Genomic DNA, 22367 nt, shown 5'->3' with positions numbered 1-22367 from the left:
GAAAGATGAGTCACCTTGAGGATATCTGAGAGAAAGTTGCACAGGGTTAATTCCAGTGGCAATCGCAAAGTGGTATTATCATTAGACTATTAATCCAGAGGCCCAGGTAATGTTCTGGTGGCCTAACTTCAAATCCTGCCATGGAGTTGAAATTGAATTCAATAAATTCTGAAATAAAAGCGGATGATGATCATGAAACAATTGTTGATTGTCAGAAAAATCTTATCTGGTTCACTGATGTCCTTTCGGAAAGGAATCTGCCATCCTTATCTGATTTGGCCTACAACAGACCCACAACAATGTGGTTATCTCTTAACTGTCCTATGGGCAATAAATACTGGAGTAGCTAGTGATGCCCTCATCCTGTGAATGAATTTAAAGAAATAGTGACTGTGGTCTCCCGGACATGGCTTAAACCAATATATTTAGGGGGGCATGGTGTCTCAGCGGTCAGCACTGCTACCTCATAGCACCAGGGACCCAGGTTCGACTCTCACCTCAGGCGATTGCCTGTGTGGAGTTTGCACATTCTCCCTGTGTCTGCATGAGTTTCCTCCGGGTGCTCCAGTTTCCTCCCACAATCCGAAAGATGTGCAGGTCAGGTGAAGTAGTCTTGCTAAATTGCCCATGGTGTTAGGTGCATTAGTCAGGGGTAAATATAGGGTAAGGGAATTGGTCTGGATGGGTTACTCTTTGGACTTGTTGAACCAAATGATCTGTTTCCATACTGTAGGTAATCTAATCTAAATAAAGGCTGTTTCCAACCAATCCAGTGTATCAAAGTCATTAAGAATCGTGGTTTAAGATGCTTCCCTATTTGAAAACTATAAAGTTGCAACTGTTAAAACCTGCTTGTCTTGAAATATCCTTTTCCGAATCAGAAGCAAGCCTTTTCACATGACACTTACTTTCTTGAACTTACACAAATTGGATTGAAGAAACTATGAATGTGGCTCCTACAGAGTCATGAGTACATTGATCAGGAGTTTAACTGTTGGGGATCAACCTCAACCTCACATGTGGCAGCAGTTTGACTCCATTGGCCAGTATCAGAATCATAACAGACAAAGCATCAATTCGCCTTCTGTTGCCATGTCTACTACTGATAATAAACAATGACTCGTGGTTATGGGTTTACTCAGTAAATGAATCTTAGAAATCGTATCATAGAATCCCTACAGTGTAGAAGGAGGCCATTCAGCCCATTGAGTCCATACCAACCTTCCAAAGAGCATCCTATCCAGACCCATCCCACTATCGTATCCCTGTAACCCCGCATTTCCCATGGCTAACCTACCTAGTCTGCACATGCTTGGATACTATGGGGAAATTTAGCACGGCCAATCTACCTAACCTGCACATCTTTGGAGTGTGGAAGGAAACCTTGGCACCTGGAGGAAACCCACGCAGACCCAGGGAGAATGTGCAAACTCCACACAGACAGTTGCCCAAGGGTGGAATCAAACCTGGGTCCCTGGTGCTGTGATACAGCAGTGCTAATCACTGAGTCACCAATAAGAAAAGCTAAAAATGCAGTGAAATGAAATCAGTTCTATGATAGCTATCAATGGGACTTGCATCTAGCCTCATGACTGCTCTGTCCTGAATTCCATTCACAAGCTCGAGAGCACGGAAAGAACTGAAACAGTGAGGCCCCCTACTGGGCAGCTCTTACTTCAGGCTGTGTGGAGAATTGTAAATCAGGTATGAGGTGTTTTCTAAGAAACAATTAACTGCATAAACTTTATAAATTATGTAAACACCCTCTGTTAAGCTGCATGGTCATTTCCTTTATAGAACATATATAGAACGTAGAACATTGCAGTGCAGTAAAAACCCACTGCTAGGGCTGTTTGGAGAACCTTAAGGGAGTGGAATAATTTATTGAAAGGGCAGTATTCAGGATTCAATCTCTGTCATTTTTATAAGACTCATGTCTTCCTTTTACGTAAATATTAGCAACAAGGAAGTAGCAAATGCCGTCACCATCATGGTCCATTGCAGCAGGTGTACCTATTTTGACAATTGCTTTTAATATTTTGTAATAAGCTTAATATTCATCACAATTATAATCAATTAGCACAAACCTAATTTAGAATCAGTGACTGTTTCAGTCAAATGTCCAAATGACATCACCCCTTTGAACATAAACCAGTGTCAGTGTACATACAGTGGGGAAAGAAATGGAAATTCAAATGTAATCTTGGCAGCAATTATAATTCAGGATAAGAAGCATTATGTACATTTATAAGAGTTTAATGTTTCACTTGTTTGCACGACAACTGTCTGGCTGTAGTTAGTGCCCTTTGGTTATGAATCTGTCGAGACTATCTGACCTTACAAAGCCATGGATAACTGTTGCATTTATTTCAACTCAACATGAGACCCTGATCTGGCTTTTGTGGTTGTCTGTGCCAGCCTCTGCACTGGAAGTGACTTCATTGTTTGCTGAGTTGACTGAGACACCACTTTTCAAAGTCATCAGAAAGGGTGGGGTCATTGCTTGCCTGTTGCTCTTGGTAGCAATAGAAAGCCATTGAACACTTTGACAAATGCAGGGCATAGAATAAGAAGCTTGAATCTAGAAAACACATTTTTAAAGTCTAGTTTGCACTGGAAGAAATTTTAAGTTCACTGCTGAAGAAGTGGACAAATTGCAATTGATGTTCAGGAGACAGGACAGAGATACAACAACATCTGAGCCTGTCAGGGGTTCTGTGCTGCATCCTCAGAACCCTATGGGAGTACTGTGTAGTGGTCCTCTAGGCCTGTGGGGTGCACTATGTTGTAGTCCTCCTGAGCTTTTAGTGGGCAGGCCATTGGCAGGGCTGGATTAGTGGTGCTGGAAGATTTAAGTTAGAAGAGGGTGGGGGTGGGGAGAGAGTAGCATAGAGTACAATAGGTGAGTGGGGGAGGAGATGAAGGTGATAGGTCAGGGAGGGGAGGGTGGAGTAGATAGGTGGAAAAGGAGCTAGGCAGGTTGGACAAGTCCGGACAAGTCAAGGAGACAGTGCTGAACTGGAAGTTTGAAACTAGGATGAGGTGGGGGAAGGGGAAATGAGGAAGCTGTTGAAGTCCACATTGATGCCCTGGGGTTGAAGTGTTCCGAGGTGGAAGATGAGGCATTCTTCCTCCAGGCGTCTGGCGGTGAGGGAGCGGTGGTGAAGGAGGCCCAGGACCTCCATATCCTCTGCAGAGTGGGAGGGGGAGTTGAAATGTTGGGCCACGGCGCGGTTTGGTTGATTGGTGCGGGTGTCTCAGAAATGTTCCCTAAAGCGCTCTGCTAGGAGACGCCCAGTCTCCCCAATGTAGAGGAGACTGTATCGGGAGCAACGGATACAATAAATGATATTAGTGGATGTGCAGGTAAAACTTTGATCAATTTGGAAGGCTCCTTTAGGGCCTTGGATAGAGGTGAGGGAGGAGGTGTGGGCACAGGTTTTACAGTTCCTGCGGTGGCAGGGGAAAGTGCCAGAATGGGAGGGTGGGTCATAGGGGGGTGTGGACCTGACCAGGCAGTCACGGAGGGAACGGTCTTTGCGGAAGGCGGAAAGGGGTGGGGAGGGAAATATATCCCTGGTGGTGGGGTCTTTTTGGAGGTGGCAGAAATGTCGGCGGATGATTTGGTTTATGCGAAGGTTTGTAGGGTGGAAGGTGAGCACCAGGGGCGTTCTGTCCTTGTTACGGTTGGAGGGGTGGGGTCTGAGGGCGGAGGTGCGGGATGTGGATGAGATGCGTTGGAGGGCATCTTTAACCACGTGGGAAGGGATGCCCTCCCCCACTCACCCATTGTACTCTATGCTACTCTCTCACCACTCCCACCCTCCTCTAGCTTATCTCTCCACGCTTCAGGCTCACTGCCTTTATTCCTGATGAAGGGCTTTTGCCCGAAACGTCGATTTCGCTGCTCGTTGGATGCTGCCTGAACTGCTGTGCTCTTCCAGCACCACTAATCCAGAATTTGGTTTCCAGTATCTGCAGTTATTGTTTTTACCTCATTGGCAGGGCTGCGCTGTGATCCTCCAAGTTAATTAAGGGCACCATGCTGTGAGTGTTGGTCCTCCAGACCTGTTGGAGGTGCTGTCCTGAGGTCCTCCAGCCTGATTGTAAAAGAGGAAGTGGTGTCACAATATTGATTAAGGAGCCAATTACTGCAGTGAGGAGGAATGGTATCTTAGAAGTTTCCTCAAATGAGGTCATATGGGTAGAACTTAATAACAAAAAAGGCAATCATTTTGTTGAGGGTGTTCTAAAGACTGCCACCCAGACAGGAATAGATAGGAAGACAGATATATAAAGGAACAGTAAAGGACAGGAAGAGGCCTTTGGCCCCCAGGATTGAGCTAACACATGATGCCTTTCTAAACTAAAAACCTATTGCTTCTACATGGTCCATATCCTGCTATTCCCTGACTAGTCATATATCTATAAAGATGCTTCTTAAATGTTACTATTGGATTGGCTTTCACCACTTCCTCTGGGGGCACGTTCCACCCTTTGTCTAAAATACTTGCCTCTCACATCTTCTTTAAATTATCCCCTTTTACTTTATATCTATGTCCTCTGGTAAGTGATGTTTCTACCCTGGGAAAAAGACTCCAATTATCCATTCTATCTATGCCTTCTCATAATTTTGTAAATTTTTATCAGGTTGCCCCCTCATTCTTCAATGTTCAAGTGAAAACAAACCAAGTTTGTCCAATCTCTCCTCATAGCTAGTACTCTTAAAACCAGGCAAAATTCTGGTAAACTGTTTCTGTACCCTCTCCAAAATCTGCACATCTTTCCTTTAGTGTGGTAATCAGAACTGGACACAATATTTAAGTGTTGTCTAAGTTCTGTACAGCTGTAACATGATTTGCCAATCTTTACACTCTATGCTCTGACCAATGAAGGTAAGTATACTACATGCCTTCTTGACCTGTGTTACCGCTTTCAGGGAACTGTGAACCTGTACATCAAGATCTCTCTGTATGTTGATGCTACTAAGTGTTCTGTCATTTACTGCATACCTCCCTCCTGCATTAGATCTTCCAAAGTGCATCACCTCACATTTCTCAGGATTAAATCCATCTAACATTTCTATGCCCAAGTCTACAGCCAATCTATATCTGGCTGTATCCTCTGGCAATCTCCCTCACTATCTGCAGCTCCCCCAGTGGTTGTGTCGTCCCCAAACTTACTAATCAGGCCACTTATATTCTCCTCCAAATCATTTATATCACAAACAACAGGGGTCTCAGCTCTGACACCTGCAGAACACCATTAGTCACAGATCTCCAGACAGAAAAATATCCTTTAACCCTCTGTCTTCTATGACTAAGCCAGTTCTGTACTCGTTTTACCAGCTCACTGTGGATCCCATGTGACTTCACCTTTTGTACCAACCTGCCATGAGGGACCTTATCAAAAGCCTTGCTGGAGTCCACATAGACAAAATCTACCCTTGCTAAAGTCCATATAGGCAACACCTACAGTCCTGCCCTCTTCAATTATCTTTGTCATTTCCTCAAAGAACTCAATCATGTTTGTGAGTCATGACCTTCTCTGCACAAAGCCATTCTGCCTATTGCTACCAATTCCATATTTTTTCAGGTGTGAGTAAATCCTGTCCCCACGAATCTTCACCAACATAAGCAAAACTCAGAGATGGGAAAAAGTAATACAGTATAATAGTAAGGAATTTCAACATTTCAAAACTGACTGTAAAGAAGGATTTGTTCAATATGTAATTTCAGTTGGATGACTCTGTAATCTTTTGCTATAATTTTTGTGTCTTATGATCCTGCACCACAGCAGGCCAATGAAGGAGCAGTGCACCGGAAGCTAGAGTTCCAATTAAACTTGTTGGACTATAACCTGGTGTTGTATGATTTTTAACTTTGTCCACCCCAGTCCAACACCAGCACCTCCACATCATTCCTCGCAGCAGAGAAGGGTGAGGGGATGCGGTCCTTTAGGACTGTAGGGGGCACTGTCCCAAGCTTCTCCAGGACTCTAGGTTCTCTGGGACGGAAGGGGACATTGGCCGGCGGTGCTCCAGGACTATTGGGGGTGCTGTGATGCTGTCCTCCGGACTATAGAGAATGCTGTCCCGTGGTCCTCCTGGACACAGGGGTGTTGTGCTGCTGTTCTCTGGGACTGTATGGGTGCTGTCCTGTGGTCCTCCTAGACAACGGGGGCGCTGTGCTACTGTTCTCCAGGACTGTAGAGGGTGCTGTCCTGCGGCCCTTCCGGACACATGGGTGCAGTGCTGCCATCCTCCGAGAATGTAGAGGGCGCTGTCCTGCCGTCCTCCCAGACATAGGGGCATTATGCAGCTGTCCTCCGGGCCTGTAGAGGGCGATGACCTGTGGTCCTCCCCGACACAGGTGCGCTGTGCTGCCATCCTCTGGGACTGTAGAAGGCACTGTCCCACAGTCCTCCTGGACACAGGGGCGCTGTGCTGCTGTCCTCTGGAACTGTAGGGAGTGCTGTCCTGTGGTCCTCCCGATCAAAATTTGGAGATGCTGGTGTTGGACTGGGGTGTACAAAGTTTCCAACAGGTTTAATTGGAAGCACACTAGCTTTCAAAGTGTCACTCCATCATCAGGTGATAGTGGAGGGCTCAATCCTAACACACAGAATTTATAGCAAAAATTTACAGTGTGATGTAACTGAAATTATACATTGAAAAGCAGACAATCAATCCCGAACATAGAGACACTATGCTGCCATCCTCCGGGACTGTAGAGGGCGCTGTGCCGCGGTCCTCCCGGACACAGGGGCACCGTGCTGCTGTCCTCCGGGACTGTAGAGGGCGCTGTGCCGCGGTCCTCCCGGACACAGGGGCACCGTGCTGCTGTCCTCCGGGACTGTAGAGGGCGCTGTGTCGCGGTCCTCCCGGACACAGGGGCACCGTGCTGCTGTCCTCCGGGACTGTAGAGGGCGCTGTGTCGCGGTCCTCCCGGACACAGGGGCACCGTGCTGCTGTCCTCCGGGACTGTAGGGGGCGTTGTGCCGCGGTCCTCCCGGACACAGGGGCACCGTGCTGCTGTCCTCCGGGACTGTAGGGGGCGCTGTGCCGCGGTCCTCCCGGACACAGGGGCACCGTGCTGCTGTCCTCCGGGACTGTAGGGGGCGCTGTGCCGCGGTCCTCCCGGACACAGGGGCACCGTGCTGCTGTCCTCCGGGACTGTAGGGGGCGCTGTGCCGCGGTCCTCCCGGACACAGGGGCACCGTGCTGCTGTCCTCCGGGACTGTAGGGGGCGCTGTGCCGCGGTCCTCCCGGACACAGGGGCACCGTGCTGCTGTCCTCCGGGACTGTAGGGGGCGCTGTGCCGCGGTCCTCCCGGACACAGGGGCACCGTGCTGCTGTCCTCCGGGACTGTAGGGGGCGCTGTGCCGCGGTCCTCCCGGACACAGGGGCACCGTGCTGCTGTCCTCCGGGACTGTAGGGGGCGCTGTGCCGCGGTGCCCCGGGACTGTTCGGCCATTTTGCTGCGAGTGAGGGCAGCGGGAGGCCGGTGTCGGGGAACCGCGCGGTCAACTACAAGCCGGGGCGAAAATGCGCATCGAAAAGTGTTACTTTTGCTCGGCGCCGGTGTATCCGGGTCACGGCATGATGTTCGTCCGCAATGACTGTAAGGTGAGGCGGGGATGGGCGGGTGTTGGGATGGGGACAGTCGGAGAGACTGGGCCCAGGCCTCGGGCACCTCGCCGTAGCTGTCGGCCTGGAGAGCCCGGCATCATCGTGAGAGGCTGGGACCTGCCGGGGAAAGATCCGGGAGAAGACGGTATAGTGATCAGAACTTGGCGGGGGCACGCTGCGCCTTTGCTCGGCGACATGTTGTGGGCAACACACACTTGCATTTATATAGCGCCTTTCACACGATCTATTGAAAGGAATCACAAGTCAGTGAGCTACCAGTTTGAGGTTGTAGTTGTTGCCACTGTTAGACCAACAAGAGCCCCCACGCAGAAATTTGAGAATGATCCATTTAATTTGCTTGTGTCACTAGGGTAATACCAGAGATTATTCCACTACTCACCTTCAGAATAGTTGGATCTTTTTCGTCCACATGAAAGAGGTGACGAGTTTAATGTCAGATTTGAAAGTTACAACTCAGACTGAAGTTTGAATCTGCAGTTTTGTGCTTAGGTGTTTAAAGACAGATTTGTGAGCCAGGAGGTCGTGGTTTCAAGGAGCTATAGGGAGAGGCAGAATACGGCCGGGGCTATTTTCCCTGGAGCTTTGGAGGCTGAGGGGTGACCTTAGGGGTTTATAAAATCAGGAGGGATATATACTCAGCATATGTAGAGTCACTAGACAAGGTGTTTTTCCCAGGGTAGAAGAGACCAAAACTAGAGAGCAGAGGTTTAAGGTGAGAGGGGATAGATTTTTTAAAAAATTAAGGGTTGTGGTGTTTGTATGGAATGAGCTACCAGAAGAAGTGGTGGAGGCTAGCACAATTACAACATTTAAAAGGCATCTGTATGGGCACGAGTTGTAGAGTCATAAAGATGTACAGCACGGAAACAGACCCTTCGGTCCAATTCGTCCATGCCGACCAGATATCCCAACCTAATCTAGTCCCACCTGCCAGCACTTGACCCAGATGCCTTTTAAATGTTGCAGTTGTACTAGCCTCCACCACTTCCTCTGGCAGCTAATTCCATAAAAGTACTACTCTCTGCATGAAAAAGTTGTCCCTTAGGTCTCTTTTATATCTTTCCCCTCTTACCTTAAGCCTATGCCCTCTAGTTCTGGACTCCCTCACCGCAGGGAAAAGACTTTGTTTATTTATCCTATCCATGCTCCTTATGATTTTATAAACCTCTATATAACGTCACTCCTCAGCCTCCGACACTCCAGGGAAAACAGCCCCAGCCTATTCAACCTCTCCCTCTAGCTTAAATCCTCCAAATCTGGCAACACCTTGTAAATATTTTCTGAACCCTTTCAAGTTTCACAACATCCTTCTGATAAGAAGGAGACCAGAATTGCATGCAATATTCCAAAGGTGGCCTAACTAATGTCCTGTACAGCCACAACATGACCTCCCAACTCCTGTACTCAATACCCTGACCAATAAAGGAAAGCATACCAAATGCCGCCTTCACTATCCTATCTACCTGCGACTGTACTTTGAAGGTGCTATGAACCTGCGCTCCAAGGTCTCTTTGTTCAGCAACACTCCCTCGAACCTTACCATTAAGTGTATAAGACTTGCTAAGATTTGCTTTCCCAAAATGCAGCACCTCACATTTATCTAAATTAAACTCCATCTGCCACTTCTCAACCTATTGGCCCATCTGATCAAGATCCTGTTGTAATCTGAGGTAACCTTCTTCGCTGTCCACTACACCTCCAATTTTGGTGTCATCTGCAAACTTACTAACTATACCTCTTCTGCTCACATCCAAGTCATTTATATAAATGACGAAAAGAAGTGGACCCAGCACCGATCCTTGTGGCACTCCACTGTTCACAGGCCTCCAGTCTGAAAAGCAACCCTCCACCACCGCTCTCTGTCTTCTGCCTTTGAGCCAGTTCTGTATCCAAATGGCTAGTTCTCCCTGTGTTCCATGAGATCTAACCTTGCTAACCAGTCTCTCATGGGGAACCTTTTCGAAGCCTTACTGAAGTCCATATAGATCACATCTCCCACTCTGCCCTCATCAATCCTCTTTGTTACTTCTTCAAAAAAACTCAGTCAAGTTTGTGAGACATGATTTCCCACGCACAAAGCCATGTTGACTGTCCCTAATCAGCCCCTGCCTTTCCAAACACATGTACATCGTGTCCCTCAGGAGTTCCTTCAACAACTTGCCCACCACTGACGTCAGGCTGGTCTGTAGTTCCCTGGCTTGTCCTTACCACCTTTCTTAAACAGTTGCATCATGTTTTCCAACCTCCAGTTGTCCGGCACCTCACCTGTGACTATTGATGATACAAATATCTCAGCAAGAGACCCAGCAATCACTTCCCTTGCTTCCCACAGAGTTCTCGGGTACACCTGATCAGGTCCTGGGGATTTATCCACTTTTATGCATTTCAAGACATGCAGCACTTCCTCCTCTGTAATCTGGACATTTTTCAAGATGTCACCATCTATTTCCCTAATTCTATATCTTCCATGTCCTTTTCCACAGTAAATACTAATGCAAAATACTCATTTAGTATCTCCCCCATCTGCTGCTCCACAAAAAGGCCACCTTGTTGATCTTCGAGGTGCCCTGTTCTCTCCCTAGTTACCCTTTTGTCCTTAATGTATTTGTAAAAACCATTTGGATTCTTCTTAACTCTATTTCCCAAAGCTATCTCATGTCCCCTTTTTGCCCTCCTGATTTCTCTCAAGTATACTCCTACTGTCTTTATACTCTTCTAAGGATTCAACCAATCTATCTTGTCTATACCTGAAAGGTGCTTCCTTCTTTTTCTTAACCAAACCCTGACAGGAATATACTTTCTCTGGATTCTTGTTATCTCATTTCTGAAGGCTTCCCATTTTCCAGCCGTCCCTTTACCTGTCAACATCTGCCCCCAATCAGCTTTTGAAAGTTCTTGCCTAATACCGTCAAAATTGGCCTTTCTCCAATTTAGACTTTCAACTTTTAGATCTGGTCTATCCATTTCCATCACTATTTTAAATCTAATAGAATTGTGGTCGCTGGCCCCAAAGTGCTCCCCCACTGACACCTCAGTCACCTGCCCTGCCTTATTTCCCAAGAGTAGGTCAAGTTTTGCACCTTCTCTAGTAGGTACATCCACATACTGAATCAGAAAATTTTCTTGTACACAATTAACAAATACCTCCCCATCTAAACCCTTAACACTATGGCAGTCCCAGTCTATGTTTGGAAAGTTAAAATTCCCTACCATAACCACCCTATTATTCTTACAGATAACTGAGATCTCCTTACAAATCTGTTTCTCAATTTCCCCCTGACTATTAGAGGGGTGTCTATAATACAATCCCAATCAGGTGATCATTCCTTTCTTATTTCTGAGTTCCACCCAAATTACTTTCCTGGATGTATTTCCTGGAATATCCTTCCCCAGTACAGCTGTAAGGCTATCCCTTATCAAAAATGCCACCACCTCCCCCCCCTTGCCTCCCTTTCTGTCCTTCCTGTAGCATTTCTTTCCTGGAACATTAAGCTGCAAGTCCTGTCCATCCTTGAACCATGTTTCTGTAATTGCTGTGATATCCCAGTCCCGAACCATGCCCTGAGTTTATCTGTCTTCCGTGTTAGGCCCCTTGCATTGAAATAAATGCAGTTTAATTTATCAGTTCGACCTTGTTCTCTGCTCTGTCCCTGTCAGCCCTGGTTGTGACTTGCCTTTGTTCTCAATTGTACCAGTCTCAGATTGGATCTTTTTCTGCACCATCTCCCTGGGTCCCACCACCAATTCTCTCCCTGCTGTGTGCACCCCCCCCTCCTCCCTCCACAAGTTTAAATCCTCCCAAGCAGCGTAGGAAGGATTTAGGGGGACATGGGCCATATACTGGCAAATAGGACTAGATTGGTTCATCATACCTGGTCAGCATGAATGAGTTGGATGAAAGGATCTGTTTCTGTGCTGTACAGATCTATGACAGTGCTACCAACTGAACTCTGACTGACACTTAATGTGGCTTGATTGTGTACAGTTAGAATTTTAACTTGCATTTCATTGCATTTGCATGAATACATTTTGTATGGTTATGTTCTGGAATGCACTGGTTCAGTGTGTCATGGAACCAGTTTTTGTCTACTCATAGGATATGCACATCACTGGCTGGGCCATCATTTATTGTCAATTTTTACTTGCCTTTGGGACTATAGTGGTGAATTGCCTTCTCGGTCTGTTGCCGTACATTTCGTGCAGTTGGATCCATAATGCTGATAGGGGGGGAAATCCTGAATTTTGACCTGAATGTATATCATGTTGTAATTTAGGTCCTTGCTCTGTGTGTGATGCAATCTACAGCACTACAATGTGTTCAGATTAAGATCAGAAGTAGACTATTCAGCCCATCGGGTCTACTCACCATTCAATGAGATCATGGCTGAGCTGGTAATCCTCATGCCAATTTTCCCCATAACGCTTGATTCCTTTGTCGATTAAAAATCTGTCTCAGATTGTGTTGAGTAGAGGAGTTGGGAGGTCATGTTACAGCTGTTCAGGACCTTGGTTAGGCCACTTTTGGAATATTATGTGCAATACTGGTTTCTCTCTTATAGGAAGGGTGTTATGAAATTTGAAAAGGTTCATAACGAAGATTTACAAGGATGTTGCCAGGATTCGAGGGTTTGAGCTATAGGGCGAGACTGATTAGGCTGGGGCTGTTTTCCCTGGAGCGTTGGAGGCTGCAGGGTGGCATTATGTAGGTTTATAAAATCATGAGGGGCATGGATAGGGTAAATAGACAAGGTCTTTTCCCCTGGGTGGAGGAGTCCAGAACTGGAGGGCATAGGGTTTAGGGTGAGATGGGAAAGATGTAAAAGGGACCTAAGGGGCAACCTTTTCATACAGAGAGGGTGGTGTGTGTATGTAATGAGCTGCCAGAGGAAGTCATAGAGATGTGCAGCACAGAAACAGACCCTTTGGTCCTGCTCGTCCATGCTGACCAGATATCCCAACCTGATCTAGTCCCACCTGCCAGCACCCGGCCCATTTCCCTCCAAACCCTTCCTATTCATATGCCCATCCAGATGCCTTTTACATGTTGCAATTATACTAGCCTCCACCACTTCCTCTGGCAGCTCATTCCACAGACGTACCACTCTCTGCATGAAATATTTGCCCCTTAAGTCTCTATTATATCTTTCCACTCTTACCCTAAACTTATGCCTTCTAGTTCTGGACTCCCTCACCCGAGGGAAAAGACTTTGTCTATTTATCTTATCCATGCCCCTCAGGATTTTATAAACCTCTATAAGGTCACCCTTCAGCCTCCGACACTCCAGGGAAAACAGCCCCAGCCTATTCAACCTCTCCTATATCTCAAATCCTCTAACCCTGGCAACATCCTTGTAAATGTTTTCTGAACCCTTTCAAGTTTCACAGCATCTTTCCGATAGGAAGGTGACCAGAATTTCATGCAGTATTCCACCAGTGGCCTAATCAATGTCCTGTATAGCCACAACATAACCTCCCAATCCCTGTACTCAATTCCCTGACTGATAAGCGAAAGCATGCAAACTCCGTTTTCACTTTGCTATCTACCTGCGACTCCACTTTCAAGGAGCTATGAACCTGCACTCCAAGGTCTCTTTGTTCAGCAACACTCCCTAGGACCTTACCATTAAGTGTACAAGTCCTCCTATGATTTGCTTTCCCAAAATGCAGCACCTCGCATTTATCTGAATTAAATTCCATCTGCCACTTCTCAGCCCATTGGCCCATGTGATCAAGATCCCATTGTAATATGAGGTAACCTTCTTCACTGTCCACTACACCTCCAATTTTGATGTCATCTGCAACCTTATTAACTGTACCTCTTATGCTTACATCCAAACCATTGATATAAATAATGAAAAGTAGTGGACCCAGCACCGATCCTTGTGGCACTCCACTGTTCACAGGCCTCCAGTCTGAAAAACAACCCTCCACCACCGCCCTCTGTCTTCTATCTTTGAGCCAGTTCTGTATCCAAATGGCTAGTTCTCCCTGTATTCCATGAGATCTAACCTTACTAACCAGTCTCCCATGGGGAACCTTTTCGAACGCCTTACTGAAGTCCATATAGATCACATCTACCGCTCTGCCCTCATCATTCCTCTTTGCTGCTGCTTCAAAGAAAGTCAAGTCAAGTTTGTGAGACATGATTTCCCACGCGCAAAGCCATGTTGACTATCCCGAATCAGTCATTGACAAATATATAAACATCCTGTCCCTTAGGATTCCATCACCACCGACGTCAGGCTCACTGGTTCATAATTCCATGGCTGGTACAATTCCAACATTTAAAAAGCATCTGGATGGGTATATGAATAGAAAGGGTTTAGAGGGATATGGGCCAAGTGCTGGCAAATGGGACTAGATTGGATTGGGATATCTGGTTGGCATGGATGTGTTGGACGGAAGGGTCTGCTGCACATCTCACTTTGAGATTGAATATACTTAATGATCCAGCCTTAACAGCTGTCTCAGGTAAAGACATCCATAGTTCAGTACCCTCTGAGAGAATAAATTCCTCCTCATCTTTGTCTCAAATGTGTGACCCCTTATTCCAAGATTATCCGCTTGTTCTCGACTCCCACGAGCAACTTTCCTGCATCTTCCTTAAATGTCTCCTGAGAATCTTTCAAAGTTTCAATAATATTGATGGTCATTCTTCTAAATTCCAATGAGTATAGGGCTAACCTACTCAACCTCTTCTCATAAGACAGTAATTCCATTCCTGGTATGAGCCTTATGAACCTTCTCTAGACTGCTTTCAATACCAGTATATCTTTCTTTAGATAAGACTGTTCACAGTGTTCTGTCTGTGGGCCGAATAGTGTCTTGTGTTCATAGAATCCCTACATTGTGGAAACAGCCCCTTCAGCTCAACAAGTCCACACTGACCCTCCGAAGAGGAACCCACCCAGACCCATTCCCCGATCCTATTACTCTACATTTACCCTGACTAATGCTCCTAACGTACACATCCCATGAATATAATGGGCAGTTTAGCATGGCGAATCCACCTAACCTGCACATCTTTGGACTGTGGGAGGAAACCCACGAAGACCTCTGGAGAATGTGCAAACTCCACACAGACAGTGAGAGGCTGGAATTGAACCCGGGTCCTTGGCTCTGTGAGACAGCACTACTAACCACTGAGCCACCATGTTGTTTTCGCAAAACCTCCCTACTTTTATACTTCATTCTCTTTCAAATAAAGGCCAGTATATCAGTTACATTCCCTACTAGCCTGGATGTTAACTTTATTTGAGACTTGGATGAGGACTCCTAAATCACTTTGTTGTAGCTTTCTGCAGTCTTTCTCCATTTAAATCATAGTCAACTCTTTTATTCTTCCATCCGTAGTGCATAAACTCCCATTTTCCCACATTATATTCTGTCTGCCATGTTTGTGTGCCCTTGCTTAACTAGTCTGTATCCCTCTGCAGACTCTTTGTGTCATCTTCACCACTTGTCTTCCCACCAATTTGTGTATTATCCTCAAACTTGACTATTGCTGATTCACGCTCCCTGTCCACATAATTAAAATATGTCATAAATAATCATGGCTGTAGCACTGATTCCTGTGCTATTCCACTAGGTTGGTATCCTGAAAACATCCCCCTTATATCAATTCTCTTCTATTACTTAGCAAATGCTCTATCTATGCTAATATACTATTCCAACAACATGGACTGTTATTAAACAGCCTAATATATGGCATCTTATAAGATACCTTCTGAAAATTCAAATGTACAGATTATTGAAGTGTTGAAGGGATTAATCTTTTATTCATTCAACGTTGTTTTGAGTGAAATGTTGGAAAAGCTGAGGTCCGTGAAGGAAAGCTGTTCAATCTTCAGTTTGTTTGACAGTACAGCTTTACTGAAAAATTGCCCAACCCATAACATTTAACTCTGTTTTAACCCACGGTTCAGATTTCCCGCATCCACAGTATTTTGCTTTTCGATGGTATTGTGTGAAATCTGCCCTCTGCTCCCGTGCACAGCTTTGACGTTTTCGATTATTATAAATCAAGGGAGCATGTCATTCAATTATTATGTGAACATTGTTTTGTTTGAAATATGAATATGGTTTAATTAATTAGTTGTTGTCAACTTGGCATACCCTAAGTATTTCTCTTGAGGGCAGTTGAGATCTTGGCTTGCCGAACTGCTAAAGTACGTGCTCGATTTGATATTTTTCTACTTAGTCTGTCCAGTTCTTTATTTCATTCGAGTTCTTGTTACTAGTTTGAGATTAATTGCTGTTTCTGGTTTGATTTTCCAATTGCCCTCATTTTCTGATTTAGGAGGGACAAGAGAAGTAACTGCCCAATTATTATACATTTATCAGCAACATTTACTATGTAAATTGAGCATTTCTGTTTTGCATCACCATTCTGCTGGTGATATCTCACTGGGATGTTTCCATTATATAGTTACTTGTCACACTGTATCACCTACATTGCTCACTTTGACTACTGAATAAGTGTCAGGTTGTGGGTTCCTGAGTCTGTAGCGTCACTGATGTTCCAAATGGAATTCACTTTGTCGTGGCTTTCTGTGGGCAACATTGCACTTGTCAAGAGTTAAACTTTCTTGTTCTTGCAGATTTTCAGATTCTGCAGATCGAAGTGTCATAAGAACTTTAAGAAGAAGCGTAACCCAAGAAAGGTCAGGTGGACAAAGGCCTTTAGGAAATCAGCTGGCAAAGAATTGACTGTGGTGCGTATGAAGCAGTTTCTCTCAAAATCTATCTACCTTTACCTCCTGTTCCTTTTTACTTGTTGATCTTGACATTTGATGTTTTTTTATAGGATAACTCATTTGAATTTGAAAAACGTAGAAATGTGCCAGTCAAGTACCAGAGAGAACTGTGGTCTAAGTCAGGTAAGTAGGTCTTGTGTTTGGAATTTATTGGGAATCTGTGGGTCACAGCGGTGATTTTGATGGATCTGATGAGTTGTTCAACCTGTTTAATATTGAGTTTCCATTTTGATACTAGAGTAATCTTTTTGATTAAGGGGCAGTAACAAACTGATATGCAGTTGGGGAAGTCTGAAGCAAATCTTTTAATTAAATCAATATTGCAGTGGTGGAACTATCTGACATTTCACATATCTTTGCATCAGTGACAATCTTAAGCTAGAGGATCAGTGCTTCTCATGTGGTTTATAAGATGTTTATGCATATGTATGAAGTGAGGAGCAGGGCTGGGGGTGCTGGTCGGTGTTAAGAATGTTAATCACACAGCGACAACATCTAACAAAAATTATCGATCCAGAGGTGATTAAAGTACAGTAGTGTAAATGTAGGTGTGTGACCTACATAATTTTAGTTAGCTTAGTATTTCATGTGTAAATAAAGAAACTAACTACACAAGTAGTCATAATTTTAAAAAGGTTTTATCTTTGTGGCAAAGAATAAGCATTGACGTTTTTAGGCAATCTTTTATTGTGATACTTTGCTGAAGCCCATTGTGATTTGCTGTATTCAGTGCATTATTAACTAAAATATCATTTTTTAACAACTATGATTCAATGTAGATGAGCCACTGTTACATGGCTTTCATTAATAAATGTATTAAACTCATGGGAACTGGCTGGTTTGTGTAATTCCCCCTTGAAAAAGGCAAGTGGTATTGGCAGTGGCAATGAACAGAATGCTAAAACAACAAAAATAGATCATCAACAGAGTTAGAGGTTTGTATTTGAAATATGAAAAATTGAGATTCTCTTTGCATTGTGTGAGAAAATTGCTGGGTTTCGTATATTAGGGAGGCACAGTGACTTGGTGATTAGCGGTACAGTCTCACAGCGCCAGGGGAACTGGGTTTGATTCCAATATTGGGTGACTATCAGTGTGGAATTTGTACATTCTCCTCAGAACAGCATGGGTTTCTGCTGCGTGCTTTGGTTTCCTCCCACAGTCTGAAGATGTATAGGTTAGGTGGATTGGCGATGCTAAATGATACACTGTGGGCAATTTAGTGTGCAGGGTTTTGTAGGCTAGGTGGATTAGCTGCGGTCAATGTGGGTAATGAGTTTGAGTGGGATACTCTTTGAGGATTGGTACAGACTCAATGGGCCAAATGGCCTCTCTCTGCACTAGGGATTCTGTGACTCTTATAACCATTTTGATTGGGTTCAGGGAAATGCTTTCTGCCTGGTTTAATTGATTTCTTTTGCAAATTTCTCTGTTCCATTTCTGACCTAACTGAAGGGCTGCTGTTGGGACACTTGGGAGAAGTTTATTTGCTTTATGTTAATGATAAATTGTGTTCAACAGTTGTGGCAATGAAAAGAGTTGAGGAAATCAAACAGAAGCGTCAAGCAAGATTTATTATGAACAGGTGAGTGCATTAAGCGTTTAAAAAGATGTTTTAAAGAATAACATGTATATTTACAATTTAAATCAAATTTGTCAATATTTCCTGACCATAACCAGTTTTCTGTGCCATTATATTCCTGGTGGTTGCCAAGCAAGAAATTGCATTCGTTTCACATTTTATGGATGGATGATATGTCTAAGAAAGAGGCGTTGGAAGCCCCTGTGTCTCTGCTGACGATTGATCATACTTCAAAGTTTTCCATAGCCAGTTCATTGTTTTGAAAGTACAGTCAAGATTATTTAGGCAAATGTGGCACTGAATTTGCAAACAGCAATGAAAAATCTGCCCAGCTAATCTGGTTTCAGAGAAGAGTCATACTGGACTCCAAACGCAAGCCCTCATTTCTCTGCAGATGCTTCCAGACCTGCTGACTTTCTCCAGCTCTCTTTGCTTTTAGTTAATCTCTTTGGTGTCAGTTGAGGGATGAATGTTGGCTAAGACTTTCGGAGATCTTTCTCCTCGCAGTCATACTATAAAATCTATTACACACAACTGATAAATAAATGCATTCTCCATTTATCCCCTTGTTTGGAAAATGGTAATCCCTGAGAAATTTACATAGGTTCTTAGCTAGATTATGTTCCAAGGTGGAGATTGAGCCTAGAACTATGATGAAGGTGCTGTCACAGAACCTAGTTATGGTAGTTGAAAGTAGATTGCCTTGTGCACAATCTGTGTCAGTACCTTAGAGATGCTGTGTAGCTTCAGCTAAATGGGAACATTTGGAACTGATTTCCTGATCAAATGGGGACAAAGTTGAGAACTTACAAACATTTGATTAAATCAAAAGAAACTAAAATATGGCAAATATCTGCCAGTATAATTAGAGTAAGTAAACCAGAGTTGAATATTTTTGTACCTACAGCTGATGGTATTCTTGATCAATTTCAGTGCAAGATCCAAAATCTGATTTCTAAATTTATCAGTCAGCTAAGGGATATAGCGAATATTGCTGAGAAAAAAGGACACATTTGGTCACAGCTTTTGGTTTTGCAGTCATCAAGGCTTTCACAAGAATACAAATTCAAGGGGGAAACCAACATGTATACTGTACAAGAGTGATGATTAATTAACAAGTGGACTGTTGATGGGTAGCAAATGCACCCATCTGTGCTGATTGACAGTTAACAGGCAGGCTTTGTTATCCTTTAAAGCTGGTGACTTTTATTCTGGTCAGGGTATTGCCCTGAGATTTGAACCAGCTTGCAACAGTCACCTGTTTTGTTCAGTTAAACAGGTGCAGTGTGTGGATATGTTCTTTCTGTCTGCAAAGAACAGGGCCCTGTGTAACTTTCAGTCCATGTAAGTGCACCACACTGATCCTGACTGACAATTAGTTGTCAGTGTAATTCCTCGTATATACAGGATTATCCAACAGATATTGTCCAATTGCAGAACCAGGCAGTTTTGTAATAGAGAGGAAATTGTGGTGTCCTGATCACAAAAACGTTAGTATGGATGTACAACAAATAATTGGAAAGGCAAATGGAAAGTTGTTTTTTATTTTGATGGATAATATAAAACCAGGGTTATCTTACTACAACAGTACACAGAATGAGAGAATGCACCTGGGGCACTGTGTTTAGCTTTGTTCTTACTTAAGTAGGCATAAACTTGGATTGGAAATCCCATCCATCCACTCTACACCCCCCCAAAAAAATCTATCACTGTTTACCACCACCCCCCAACTACTTCCACTTATTGTCTTCCCACCTACCTTCCCAAATCCCCAGCACCACCCTCCATTTTGGGGCAGCACAGTGGCTCAGTGATTAGCACTGCTGCCTCACAGCACCAGGATACCAGTTTCAATTCCAGCCTCGGGTGACTCTGTGTGGAGTTTGCATATTCTCCCCGTGTCTGCATGGGTTTCCTCCGGGTGCTTCGGTTTCCTCCCACAATCCAAAGATGTGCAGTTCAGGTGAATTGGCCATGCTAAATTGCCCCATAGTGTTAGGTCACTTAATCAGAGGACAATGGGTCTGGGTGGGTTACTCTTCGGAGGGTCTGTATGAACTTGTTGGGCCGAAGGACCTGTTTCCACAATGTAGAGAATCTAATCTAATCTTTATCTCTCATCCTCTTCCCCCTCCACATTCCTGATGAAGGGCTTATGCCCGAAACTTCGACTCTCCTGCTCCTCGGATGCTGCTTGACTTGTGCTTTTCCAATGCCCCCCTTTTCGACTCTGACTCTCCAGCATCTGCTGTCCTCACTTTCTCCTAGCAGTTTAGAAAAGGTTCAGCAGGCAGATTCCAGAGGTGAAGCAGTTGTCACTGGTTGGACAAATCGATATATACTCATTGGAATATAAAAGAACCAGAGGTGATCTTACTGAAGCATGTAGGACTGTGATGGGGTCTGACAGGGTGAATGGTGGACTGTCCTTCCTCTTGTCAGGAAATCTAGAACTAAGGGCACATTTTAAAATTAAGGGGTCTCTATTTAAGATGGAGAATTCTTTTCTCTTGGAGAGTTGTTTGGCTTTGGAATTCTTTACCCAGGAGAATGGTGGAGGGAAGTTAGAGTGGCATTGAGTATAATCAAGGTGAAGGATCACAACATGCATCTGATAGCTTACAATTCTTGGCCTTGGATCGCAGCTCAGAACGCATCTCATTCTTCGCTTCTTTGTTAGCAGCTGTGTACATGCAAGCGCACGTGGGGGCGCACATTTCCCGTTTTGCACATTTGCGTGTCCTGACATCAGTACGCGTCACATCGTGCCATTGTGTGTTCATATCAGTGGTACAGCTCCTGTCATGGCCAACTGCATCTGGGGTTAGCTCAGCTGTGCATGCGTGGTCTCCTGTGATCACCTTTTATACACTGGAGACAGATGCTGCTTTGCTGCTAATATAATGAATATTCTGCTTTCTGTCCAAGGTTGAAAAAAAGCAAGGAGTTACAGACAAAAGCAGACATCAAAGAGGTCAAGCAAAACATCCATCTCATCAAAGCTCCTCATGCAGGTAATAGGCTGGGACTGCTTAGATATTCATGGCATATAAAGAATACCTACAAATCTGACAAATCAAATGTATGCTGTCTTGTAGTTAAAAACTTCGGGGTTGAGAAGTGATTTGGGAATGAGTCTAATTTGTTTTGATAATTTGAGAGTCTTGTATTTTCTTTCAACAGAGAGACCAAAGAAATTGGAAGAGAAGATGGTACATATTTTACAAGAAGATTCGGAAATGGCAGAAGAAACTTAACTTGTTATTTGCTGTCCAGATGGAGTGAATAAGAAACATGAATCAAATCTCATGACTTAACTGTTTTGCAAGCTGTGGTCATTAACTATTCGTGGAATTTATCCAGTAGTAATCCACCAACACTTAATAAACCACCTGATCCCCAAAATTTATACAGGACAATCTGTAAGAAAGAAATGTTAGGTGGAGGTACAAATTCACTTATCTGGATATTGCACAACAGGATGATTAGGCTCATGGATGAAATTGCGAGAACTTTAGATAATAGTTTGGATACCGATGGTGTAACCTACCTTTGTTATATTATTAATTAATCTTTACCTGCAGTTATTTAAAATCAGGATTGTTGAATTATCCTCAAACCATCAACCAGAATATACCATTTTATGAAAGTGGGAATGCAGAAAATATCCAAAAGACCCAGCAGTTTGGGACTGTGTGTGTTTTGATATGAATGTTCTGTTCTGATGATAATGTCCCCCCCCTCCCTCCCCGGAGTGTGAAGTATATATTTTCAAGTAATGTTGACTGACCCGCCCTCTTGAAATGTAGTCGGCTTTAAACTTGACACGGATGATTCCAGTCAATAAACTTATTTTCATCAAATGTGTTGGTATGATAATCTGTGCAGTTGTGATGTGTATATTTGTGCAGATATTAAATTCCTGTTTTGATTGGGTATGGGAATTGGAGAATTTTCTATTTGAACCATTAAGCTAGAAATAAATTACACTTCAGAAACAGACGTTTCATCCCATCTGGTCTGTGCTGGTACTTATGCTTCACATGAGCATCTTCTCACCCCTCTTTTTCAAATGTTTCTTTCCTTTCTCACTTGTCCTTATTTAGCTTCCACTTAAATCAGTGTATGTCACCTGTCTCAACTGCCTGGTGGGGAGTTCCACATTCTTGTGGTAAAGAAGGGTCTGCTGAATTCTCAGTTACATTTATTAATGATTGTCCGACATCTTACATTGATGTTCCTCATTGTGTTTGGCCTTAAAAGTCTGTAGCTTTTCATAAGTTGAACCGAACTTTAAAGCTGAAAAAAATTCAGGATCAAAGTCATGAAAGATCAAAACAACGGCACTTTAAAAAGGAGAAGGCAGACAAAGGTAGCG

General features: G+C 44.1%; 1 protein-coding gene across 1 annotated transcript; it reads left to right on the top strand.

Annotated features, from left to right (window-relative positions):
* The first annotated feature begins 7452 nt into the window (after nt 1–7452).
* rsl24d1 (ribosomal L24 domain containing 1) lies at nt 7453–21852 on the top strand. Its single transcript, XM_072564960.1, has 6 exons — nt 7453–7627; nt 16252–16365; nt 16458–16530; nt 17929–17992; nt 20918–21003; nt 21173–21852. The coding sequence occupies exons 1-6, from the start codon at nt 7547–7549 to the stop codon at nt 21244–21246; spliced, it is 492 nt and encodes a 163-aa protein (XP_072421061.1). The 5' UTR covers nt 7453–7546; the 3' UTR covers nt 21247–21852.
* Nucleotides 21853–22367: the final 515 nt, after the last annotated feature.

This window comes from Chiloscyllium punctatum, chromosome 48, assembly GCF_047496795.1.
Source record: "Chiloscyllium punctatum isolate Juve2018m chromosome 48, sChiPun1.3, whole genome shotgun sequence".
In the NCBI taxonomy this organism is placed as follows: domain Eukaryota; kingdom Metazoa; phylum Chordata; class Chondrichthyes; order Orectolobiformes; family Hemiscylliidae; genus Chiloscyllium; species Chiloscyllium punctatum.
Note: the sequence above shows the minus strand (reverse complement) of the source record. Positions and strands in the feature narration are given on the sequence as shown.